At 50.1% G+C, this 12,257-nt stretch overlaps 1 protein-coding gene across 2 annotated transcripts in view; it reads right to left on the reverse strand.

Annotated features, from left to right (window-relative positions):
* The window catches only part of TfAP-2 (transcription factor AP-2), a 181,944-nt gene that overhangs the window by 39,549 nt on the left and 130,138 nt on the right, over positions 1–12,257 (reverse strand). For both annotated transcript variants that reach the window (XM_077642024.1, XM_077642023.1), the window contains exon 4: positions 5,260–5,320. In XM_077642024.1, the coding sequence (XP_077498150.1) occupies positions 5,260–5,320 (61 nt within the window). The remainder of the gene's footprint in view (positions 1–5,259; positions 5,321–12,257) is intronic.

Consider the following 12,257-nt stretch of genomic DNA (forward strand, 5'->3'; position numbering starts at 1 on the left):
CCGTTTTGTTGTTGACAAGTCAGCTCCGAGTCGGCGTTGTTTTCGATACTTTTACGATGAAAATTAATTGATCTTCGCGTGTCAAAGCAAGAACCGGACCCTGCGTAAACGTTGAGTCTCCTTGCCTGGTACCAGAACACCCCAGCCATTTCAGAACTAAACCTCGCCGCAGATAGTGACTCAAATCGCTAGTTGGATGAGCACGGTGACGCGAGCGCAGTGGCGCACACTACCACCCCTTTTCAGAGGGGCGCTTCTAACATTCATCCATATATGGATTATATTATTTGTGGAAATCCATAAGAGGAGCGAAATGCGGATGTAGTATACGGGCTGCTATGCATTTATTTTGCCCATCCATGCATCTCCTTGAGTGTGCTGTTTCGTATCTGCAATTCGCGAATTCAACCCCCTAATTGCCGGCTACAAAAACAAACCTCAGACGACAAGGTTAAACGGCGCAGCCAGGTACGGTACGGGTAGCTTTTCACCCGTTATTGCGTCGTTTCTGTAATGGCGGTTGCAGGATGATTGCGGTAAAAGAGCATTGTAACGACTTTACCGCATCGTCTTCATGTAATACATGACCACTTCGTCAGGAATGCGCACCTTAGGCAAGGTGATACCGACGGCAGACTGCGATCCCCAAGGGCGGCTCTTGGAATGTACATATAGACCACGATGCATTCATATAACACGTGTATGTGCGTGAATTCCCCTGATGCCGATTAAGAGATGGGGGCAGAGAGAGGGGGGTCACCAGTGCAGGTGGCTTATTCGATGAGTATTTATGTGGATGTTCTGAGGCACATCACACCTGCGAGTTGCGGACGCGGACCGATTCCAGTTCATTCATTACGGTCCCGGGGCACCAGCAAAGCAGAGAGGAACCGCAACAAATCGACCGAAGCCAGTCGCGCGGCGTCTATCCGACGTGCAACATGAGTGCCCATATGCGCTTTCATGTAAGTGCGCTCATGGGCATTCATTAAAATTCATGTACCTAATGTTATGAGCTTATGTACCATGCTGCCCGTCTACTGCTCTTAAGTGATGTTGCGCTACATCCCATTGTTACATGCTCATATAACTACACGCAGACACTTCCTCACAAAGGAAGAACACTTGATTGGTCGGCACCTTGCCTATCCGGCCGTCGATATGCATGATTGGCTGGCGCTCGTGTGCCAACCAAAAGCAAACCTTCATTACAGCACAAATGCTTGACGCTGCCACTAGCTGACTGTATAAGCGATTGGTAGACGCCTGTGACTGTTGTTACATGTTCATGTAATTCATGTAACTATTTCGTGTAATCGCGGCTAGTAGCTTTGGTGGAGCGTACACCACGCCACGCGGTTTTAAAAGCGAGTCAGCTTGCACCCTTCACTTGACCAACGAAGAGAGCTCATCCGGAAAAAGACCACGTCATCGCAATGAAGCCATTCGCGTCCGTAAATTAAGGCACTTAGGTGAGCCTAGTCGGGCGGCGGCCACACATGAAGGGCGGTGGTGGTGATGAGGAAAGCCGCATAGAGCACCACGGTGCCATCATTCAATTTGCTGCGCGCGGGGGGTATACGGTACACGCGGGCGCGTGATATGCAGGCTTAAAATGGGGGCGGGGGACGACACCACGCACGGCCGCTCCTGGCCCGGACGGCGGCACGCGACCCAAAGCGCGCCAGCGGCGGAAGCTAGCGGTGCGTGTCGCCGGCCGAAAACCGTGTTTTCACGGGGGCGGTTGCGCTCCGCAGACCGGGTGAGCTATGCGTGCGTCGCAGTGGAGCTGACGTGTCGCGGTGTTTACAACCCTTCGACGTGTCATCAGCATCGTAATTATTAAGGTTGCGTGCGCTACAAGACCGTGGCCTCTCCTCCTGTTAGACAGTTTTAACATAGCGGAGACATACTAGCGTAGGCGCATACCGGTGTACGGGACGCCGGCTGTGCAAGAGCTGCAGCCCGTCCGGCCGCGCCCCTACCACTGCGCGTGTGCAGCCGGCGTCCAGGCTGGTATGCCTCCGCTACGTTAAGTGTTTTAGAGATTTAGCATACCGGAGACGTATACCGCTTTTAAGTGCCGAAGCTGCGCAGTGGCTCTTAAATCTTTTGTCTCTTAATCTTTTGTCTTTCTTTGTGTCTTAAATCACACCGCAAGAAACGAGTGCAACTCCGCTCCGTGCGCGGGGCAGCTACGCACGAGCGTCGGATGACAGACGACGCCGTCGGCAGGCACAAAAGAGCGGCCGAAGAACAAACAACACTCGATATGGACCGCACACGCGTGTCCACCCTCCTCCGCACGGCTCATTTAACAATACCGCAACAACAGGGGGGCGGGGAGAACGGGGCGGGACGCCTTCGTTATGACGCCTTTTTGTTGTGAGCTGCTCCGCTCAGCACAATGGCCTTCAGTCACAGCTCAACGAACGCTCACGCCTTGTCCCCCTCCCTGCTCTCGTCCATCGCACTCCAACATCTTTTGTCATCGACCATACCACGCGTGTTTTCAAGGGAAAAAAAAGAATGGAAGCCTGACGCGTGTGCCGATCGAAGGTAATTGTCACGCTCTTTTGCCACACATGTACGTAACTCTTCTCTCGTAATTCCTTCCTAGCCTGTTTGCGTAGTTAGACACAGAAAACAGGGAGCCAGTGGCGCAGTGGATGACTGCTCGAATGTTATGATCATGCGAGTAGTAAGGATCGAGCAATTTCGTTCGCCCAAGAGGTGCGGGTCACTTCTAAGAAAAGTGGTATTTGCAAACATTAAGTCACCGAGCTGTCCAGAAGGTAGTGGTAGTAGTAAAGCGTGTCATAAGAAGTGATACGATGTTTTAACACTAATGAACAGATACCAGTCGTTTGGAAGGCATATGACATCGCAGCTAGCGCCATACGATCATGAGCCGGCGTTAGTGTACGATTTATGCGTCCATGGCGCGTCTCATCGGTGCTTATAACGTGAGACCGCGTTCACGAGACTTTGGCCACATGTCACACCCTTTATTGAGTCCTCATTTCGAACTAAGTAGTAGCACGAGTAGGCAGTTTAATTCGTGAATGCTTTGGCAGTGAAACTACCTTATAAAAGTTGTGCACTTCTCGCATTTCGCCCCTGCTGGCCCCAAAAGTACTGAAACTTGGTGGATGTAATGAGAAAGATGTCATCACTGTATAGTTAACAACTACAGCAATGACGGGAGATTAAATCCCGACCGCGACAGCCGCATTTCGAAGGTTGTAAAATGCAGAAACGCAAGTGCGCTGCGCGATGTTAGTGCACGGTAAAGAATCCCGGGTTGCCTAAGTTAACTGGAACCCACCACTACGGAGTCTCTCGTAGCCCAGGCGCAGCCCCGGCACGTTAAACCCCACATACACTACCTTACCAAATCAACCTAATTCCTGAACAGTTGAAAGACAACCGAACTGCGCGCGCGTACTCGGGCACATCCGTTTAATCAATTGCATATTTGCAATCATGCCATCACCGTCTGATGTGGCATTACGCCCATTCGAATTATACTGTTCCCTATAGGAAGGTACGGCCTTTTGCAGTGACTGATCTATCAACATGCCTCCTGCACTTCTGGTTCGTGACACTTTGAGATATGTGCACAGAAATTTAGTTAGTTTAACATGGGAAGTATTAAACTCTCGAGAGTAAAACGAGAACCATTGACTTCAGCGCACTCTGTATGGTATCTGGTACGTAAGGCATTACGGAATAAATAACAATAAAATGACAGCAACTTTGCTGCTGACATTACAAGTAAGCGTAGGGAAAGCATGCGAGACTGGTTCGCCCGCAACCAAATCGTCTTCATTACTGCGTGGCTACATTGTATCACGAACATGCCGTAAATCAATGGACGCAACGAAAACAAAGGCACTGTTTGCATAATGAGATGCAGCGGTGCGCGCTATATATTCAACTGGCAGAGGACGCAACGCCCCAGCGTATTTTGTATTAGTCTCCGCCATAGGTGTACAGTTTCTTTATTGTTCTTCATTTATCAGCCAAATTAGCAAAGGACCTTTTGCACATGCGCAGTAGTCTTCCAATGCAGACGAGGAGAACGCACCACCTGGCAGCACTAGGCGTGAGCATAAGGCAGCGAAGATTTTGCCCGCAAGTAGATAAGATATAAAAAAAATTAAGCTTCTGTGTACTACTTAACAACAGCTTCACGTCGCCACTATACTGAAGCTGTATCCCAGAACGGGAGATGTCGCATCGTTTCTCATGATCGTGGTTGGCTTGTGGGCGGCAGCGTCACAGTGAGTATAGTGGCAGTCAAACTTTTCCAGATATGATAAAAAACCAGGGGTAAATCGCGCAAGGCACGGTTACTACTTGCAAGAAAAAAAAAAGAATTAAGGCGTCCGAAGTTTCCCCCAACAAAAGTAATCATTTACATTGCGTTCAGTTTTATTCATGAAATGTAGTTTTGCTACACACTAGGCGACATAGCGCTTATAGCGCGACAGCCACCAGCCGAGCGACGAAATTTGGACACAGCGCGGCGCCACCGTGGGCCCTGGCTTGATTTTGCCAGCTTATAGGGATACTGATGACAAAGTGAACTTGGTCTGCCTCGACAGATTACCACGTTTTAAAAATAAAAGACCTACTTTCACTGAAAATTGAGGTTTTATAAGGTAGCAAAGGGCAGAAAATGACATACAGGTGTGCGCCGCCTCTCGCGTGGAAACTGCGGCGCGTCGACATAGATTTGTCTACGGATCACTGATGCTAGGCAATACCTCTATTCACTTCTAAACGGTGATAACGGGATTCGGTAGACATGCCACGAGTTTGAATTGAGCGGCGGGACAATTTCAAATACAATTTTCTCAGTAACAAACCCATCATTTGCTGCCTGACAAAGAACAACATATCCAGAGAGAAGCACAGAATAAATTTTTGCCGAAAACTAAAGCTGGACGGAGTTACCTCCAGGGACCCTTTAAATTATAAATTCCTGTAAAAACCATCACCCTTGCTTCCGTTGTTGTTACAACAGGGCAAGGCCTCCAATTACTGCAACAGTCTATAGTCTGTAGACCGTCCCTTCGAGCCTTCCCCCGATAATTCAGCTCTCTGTTGTCGCCTTGACGCACTCGACATACGCCCGGACCACAAGGTGGCGAAAGTTCGTCAAGCATCGACAAGCGGAAGTCCATCCACTGGGAGCAGGTAGACATTCCTTTAGGCTTAATGCAAATGTATACTCAATTCGAACGCACTCACCTTTTCGTATGACGCTATTGTGGTCGCTCCCAAAAAGACTGGTGTCGTCAACGCTCCCTGCCTGGAAAGGAGGAGAAGGGAGAAAGGCAACACTGTGAGTGAGAAACTTTTACTCAAACACGTGTACTCGAAATGTGCCTTCGGATGTTTATGCAAATGCACCGTACGGCTGACTTTTATAATGCGCATGCGTGCGGGTATGCTGCATTGCACTTTACGTTTCCCCAGTGGTAAGCCATTCGCCTGCACCTCGTTTTTGACGGTGAAATTGAAAGGAAACACATCAAAATATGTACCATTATTTTTGCGTTGGTTCTCGTTGAAATGAGTAGCATTTATGCTGTTTATAATGCAGCGTGCAGTTCAGACGCTTGACTAACGCACCAATAATTTTCGCTGCAGCTGTGCGACGACCTCACAGCTGTCATTTTCATATATCATAAGCTATAGCGGAAGTTTTCAAGCCAAGTTAACGTTAGGCATCATTATCATCATCACCAGACTTACCAAGTCCACTGCAGTCAAGGCCTCTTTTAATGGCCTCCAATTAACCCTGTCTTGCGTCAGCTCCAACCATTAAACGCCAATAACTTTCCCAACCTCATTATCCCATCGATTGAATGACTGATCGCAACTGACTTGCTGGTGAACACTTTCCTTTCTCTTAGAACATACTCTGTTGCCCTTACTAAACATCGGTAATTATATCCTGATCAAGTCAATTTCGTCTTCTTGATCTCAGCGAGGAAATTACAAGGCATACCAGCGTTCATCACGTTTACCCTAATTTCAATCAATATATCGCTGGGCATATCAGCGCATATCACGTAATTATCAGTGTAGTAAGCTTATTCATATCAGCGCTGGCACATTAGTCCGCGATGTTATTTGTTTATTTTTATTGCTCGACAATCTGTTTGTCGATCGGGTACTTAATGCTGCGGCAAGGCCGGCGGGGAATGTTACGAACATTACCGTTCGCGTTGAGATCGATCGACCGATCAATCAATCAATCAATCAATCAATCAATCAATCAATCAATCATAATCAAGAGCCTAGGATGGCTGGGCACGGACACGGGAAATACAGAAGGAAATACATTTTAAAAATCATTGAAATATTTTTAATAGTACACTTACAATTCTCATAATTAGCATTGTGCATACGAAGGCTGAACGATATAGGAGTTTCAAAGCGAGGACTGCCTAAACAAATTGGGTTTTCCGCTTGTCAAGGCAAAATGCACCGAAAGGGAACGAGGGAAACCTCCCACGGCGACGCTGAGCACGCAAGCATCATGGACATGGCATATGCGGGTCACTACTTCGAGATCTCAGCCTGCTTTGACCGGGTAAATTACGGAAGCCACAAGCGAAAAAAAAAAAAGAGGGGCAGGGGTAATTAACGAGAAGCGCACACCAGCCCGACTCCCGTGGCCGCTCCAGAGGAGGACGCGGAATTCGTCGTGCCGCTTTCGCCCAAGCCCTGCCGCAGGTGCATGCAGGCGGCCTGCGTGAGCGCCCGCGTGGGATCTTCTCTGTGCGGGGACCGTTGGAGCAAACTATGTGTGCCAAACACGCGGAAGTCGCTGCCGTATGCGCGGGCTCCCACAATGACCGCCGCGCGACGGTGGTCCCGCAATCGATGGCTTAATTCTTTTTTTCTTTTCTTTCTTCCTCCGCCTCGCGGTGGTTCCTCGGCTGCGGCGTGTTTACGGTGCTGGGCCATCGGCGTCGCGAATTAAGCCCTCCAGGACGCAATCGCAGCGAGAGAGCAGAAATCACGCAAGCCCGAAAGGCAGACAAATAAAACAAAAACAAAAGCGGAGCTAGACTAGAGTGTCCCCTCCCAGTAGCGCGTGTGCGCGCGGTACGCCAGATTAACGATTTAAAGCGAGTACGTTTGCATTTAAGAGGTCCCACTTAGAACGGCAGTGGCGGCTGGCAGGGGGGAAAAGAATTACTCGCGCGATGGTGATTAATTTGCTAAAGGACTACTTCTTTTCCCTCTCTCCATTCAAGCCGAGCGCCCTCGTTGCAGCCTCGGGCGGACAATGGCAAATATTACTCATCCGAAAGGCGCTCGCGGATTTCAAGTTGACTGTGCTTTTTCTCTGTGCGCAAGCAGAAATGGCAATTCGTTAAAAGCTGGAAAGCATGTCAAACAAAGGCCGCTTAATGGGACACATAATGGGCCACATAAACGCAACTACGGCGTAATTTCGTGCGAGCTTTCTAGTGAGTTTTTACGCGAAACCGCGTTCGTAACCTACCGACCGGGTAACCGCCTTCACAGGCCTGCGCAGACTGGCTCTCTGGGACTGCGTTCAGTCTCCGTTCGCTGGAAAGCAGCCAAAGGGCACTTGCTCGCAGTGTCAAGTGACCGGTGACGGTTCTGATGGGCCCACTGTGACTGCAGCATATTCTTACGTTGTAAAATCCGATGGACGTGAAAGTTACGGGCCCGTTGAAACGGAGCAGTCTCCGACATATCAATAAATAATTATAACAGCAAAACTAATTAACACGAAATACTCCTTAGTACGAGAGCACACCGAGAGTGGCTACTCATTATAAAAAAAAATCATGGGTGACAACTAACGCGCCTTGAGATTGAAATGCGATGGCATCGTTCCTATTTCGGTGTCTCTGTGATGACGTCACCAGGTGACGCGCCCTCTCTCCTCCAACTATTAGTTCATTTCCGACCTGCCACCGTGAGCAGGTTGCTCACAACTCAGAGGGTCGGTTCACACCTCCCCCTGTGGGTAGGTTGCGATGACGTCACAAGTTCACGGGACCTCGCAATCCGGTAGGCCGTTTGCCACCTGCCACAGTGAGCGCACTGTGAAGAAGTCACAAGGTCACGTGACCTCTTTGGACCAACCAGCGAATTTCGTGACACACGCGGTTATTTTTGCGGAATGCGGACTCTATAGCTACTGCACTAAAATTTGCTTTCCCCACCTCTTCCTCTCACTTGCACGCGCACGCGCAGCAGCTCCTCGTTGGGCCTTGCGCCATCGCGGTGGGGAACCGTGGGAACCGCTGGCTGCACCGAAGGCGCCAAACGGAACTGGACTCTGGTAAGGAAGACGCATCGCCGCCGGTCGAGATAGTATAGCAGCAATCGAGCGGAGCGCTCGTGACAGCCCGAAAATGCAACAAGGACAGAAAAGACCGAACGCGGGAAGAAAGGCAGAAAACAAAAAGGAATTAAAGAAACACTCGACGCACAGGCGCAGCGTCGCACCGGGCAATATAGCCTCAGCAACGCTCGTTCCTCTCCATTATTCCATTGCGTCCGCGCCGTATACATACGCACACTGTATATCCCCGATCGGCGGCGGCGGAGCTGTTTGGCTTTGCCCCCGATCGGAGTATATACGGCGTGTGTAGAGTGCGTAGAGCGAGTTCCGCCAGGCATGCAAAAAACCCTGTAATCAGGGAAGCCGGGGCTGTCAGCGCGCGATGGAGACCGATCACACCGCAGAGACTCGGCGAGATTGGAGCGGCGGCGGAGAAAGAAACGAAGTGGGGGGGAGGAGGAGGAGGAGGAGGAGGAGGAGTTGAAAAAAAAAGAAACAAAACGACCATTGTTCTTCGAATTATCGCGTCGGGCCCCTCGAGAGAAAACCTGCCCCCGTGGGTATGCCGGACCAAGCTCGCCTCTGCTTGTCTTCTTGTCTCCGCCTGGCACTCTCTCCCTCTTTCTCATACTCCCCCTCTCCTACACAGCGGCTTCTCTTCTTGGGCAAGGGAGATCCTTGAGCCGCCTGGATGCTTCTGACTCGTTCCCTGTTGCGCTGACGTTTCGCGTTGTTTTGTGCTTTCCTTCGTGTAATCGTTTAAGGTTGCGAGCGTTTATCGGTTTCCCGTCGGTCGCTGCAAACGACGCCGTTATATTCGCGATTACACTGCGGTGATGTGGTGGGAGCCCAGCGATAAAACCGGACGGAGTGGCTCATCCGCCGGGCGCGTTTTGAAGTATCACACGGCTTTCGTGCCCGTTCCTCGCCGGGTCAGAGAACTAGCTGTGACCTAACGCGGCAGCGTGTACTCCGATGTCCCTCGTTTTAACGAGCTTGGAGGACAATTAGCTAAGACAGAGAGATTTCGGCGCGCCGGAATTGACAGAGCGCTATGTCGATGGTTATTGCGCAACTGTAAGTTACGTGGGGAGTTGGGGGTTACTTTTGAGATTGCATAAGACTTTTCTTCTTCTCAGACTGAAAATAGGGTTCATTCGATCTTGTCCAGACCGAGCAAGAAAAAAATTCAATTGAAAATCCGGAACTTCCAGGGTTCGATCGTTACCGGCCTTACACTGCAGAAGTGGAAACAAGTTAAAAAAAAAAACGAACGAACAAACCTGGCCGACTTACCCAGGCAAATAGTCTGACTGTGTCGTTACAATTAGCATTCAAGGCTAATATCCCCATCTCTAAGCTCTAAAAAAACTGAGCAGACATGCTCGGACAACTACGTAAGAAATCGATAACAAAATTCAAAATCACTCCATCACTTGATGTTGCAGCAACACATCCGCTGAGAGCTTAGATTGTTTTCCTGGTTTAGGGCTAGCGATCTTACCCCGTGCCTCCTGCACATCAGCAAGTTGACACCTTCACTTTGCTGTGAGAATCACAATGGAAAATGCGGTTAATGGATTCCTCTACCTGAATTTGATGATTACCGTTCGAGCGGAAGCGATAACTGCTTATCTTTGTATAATCTCATCAGACGAAATTAAGTGCGCGGAGAAGTACAGGTTCTCCGTGACGGCACAGACAAGTCTGTTTAAGCACCGAAAATCACCAAACTAACTCAATACGGGCCTTTCAGCTTCCGAGCAGTCATCGCGTCAGCCGTCAGCAACTGAAACGGGGCGTATCTTGCAAATAAGAAAAACGACAATAATGAAACCACCCACGATATGCGGGCTTGTTAAAAAAGTAGCGTTCGGTAATATAAAAAATAAAAAGAAGTTGTCCCAACACGAAAGCGAGCAACCTAGAGGCGGCAGTCGATTTTCCTGACAGGTCACGCCGCTGAATTCCAGAAAGCGGCAGTGGCGTTTACATGGGTGGATTTACGTCCCTCTAGTCAAGCGAGAAATTTTACACAGGTAAACCGTGGTAAAGCTCATTTCAATTAAAAAAATGTCAAAGAAATTTGTTTGGAAAAGGACACCCCACCTTTCACCTCAGCTCCCAAAAGTGACCCTGAAATCCGCCCTGTGTAGTTAGTTATACGCACTGTAGAATAGGGTAGGGTTGAAAAACCTGCTGCTGGCGACAACCAATCACAGCTCGAACTAGCAGGCACCTCCTCACGTAGCAAGAACCCTTGATTGGTCGGCACCTTGGTTATCAGGCCGTCGATATGCGTGACTGGCTGGCACTCGTGTGCCAACCAAACGCAGACCTTCATTCCAGCACGAATGCTTGAAGCTGCCACTGGCTGACTGTATATGCGATTGGGAGACGCCTATGACTGGCTGGTTACCGGGCCTGTGATTGGCTGTCGTCAGCTCTAGTCCTACACATACAGAGCGCCCGGCTGCGCAGACTTCGCGGGTGCATTAACTGCATGCTTGTATAGGAGTAGCAGTGGCGGCGGGCAGGCATTTTCTTGCTTCGCTGATGCCCATTACACATCACGGCGTTGCCTCTAAACACATACACACGCACGCACGCATAAAGAGAGGCACAAACGGCATCGCATACACACAGCAGCAGCAGCGGCGGCTTTCAGCGGGCGCTTGCATATGAACGGGCGCACGGCGTCAGGCGCCTCAATTTTGCGCGGCTGGGCAGCGTGTAATTACGCACGGCTTCCCCCTCCCACTCGTCCCCCTTTCCACCACCACCCTGCACCGCTGCTGGCAGCTTTTGTTGTTTGGGGTTCACTCTCCACCTCTGCCCGAGCGCCCTTTAACGCGCGTGCGATGCATGGAATGCGGCTCAATTTGCCGCCCGCGATTCCGCTAATGTCCGTGGAAGCCGTAATAATAACTGCGCGCATATTATATGTACAGTACTCACGGATTGAAATAGGACATTCGGAGCGCGTGGCCGTCGCTTCATGGAGCGCCGCCCGTAGACGCTCATGGAACCAAGGTGGTGCATTGTGGTATGGCGTGAGAGGGAGAACATCTACAAAGCAGAATTGTTCCTTCCAGTAGCCAATCAGCCGGCCTGTGGTTTACCACATGCCTGCGTGGCACTGCAAGGCTAGCGCTCCGAATGTCCTATTTTCAATCCGTGAGTACTGTACGTATGCTCTCCCGCGCGTTGAATTTCGAGTTCAGGCGACGGCCGAGGAGGAGACGGCGAGAGAAGAAAGTGCAAAGCTGGCGCCTCCGACTAAGTGACATCTTGTCCACACCACAGGCGTGTAATGCGGGGGAGAGAACGGCCCAGTGTTGAGTAACTGCCGTTGTCACTCGACAAGCTACCCGGCCGTCCTCATTCATATTAATGCGTTGCGTGACAGAGATCCCTCCGACTGTTCTCCACGCGTAGGCTGCACATGGGAATGAATTCTTTAACCTCATCTCCTTCCCCACAGCTCTCGCAACTTACTCCTATTTTTCTTAACAGGTCTCCCCGGCGTGCCTACTCCACCATACTGTGCTCTCGGGTATATACGTTTCTTCATCTCATTTGCATTCCCTCAAAACTTAGCATTGGGTCCGCTGGTAACAATTACAATTCAACGCATTTCGAGACCTCTATACTTGACACAAAATTCACCCCACTCAGTATCGGAACACCTGCCCTTGGTGCGGGGATCGACCAATCGTTTATCTCATCCCATGAAGATGCTAGCACATAACAGCAGTCCTTCCCGTACTATGCAGCAGTCGACTGCCCTCAAGGCCTACTACATCATTCGCGAGAGTGACTGGCTTAAATGACAAATTTTGACTGTGCTCTTCACCCCTTCTCCATTTCTCTTTTCAATCCCCCTCATCCCTCTTCCCCAGTGCAGGGT

The sequence above is a fragment of the Amblyomma americanum genome, chromosome 10 (assembly GCF_052857255.1).
Source record: "Amblyomma americanum isolate KBUSLIRL-KWMA chromosome 10, ASM5285725v1, whole genome shotgun sequence".
NCBI lineage: Eukaryota > Metazoa > Arthropoda > Arachnida > Ixodida > Ixodidae > Amblyomma > Amblyomma americanum.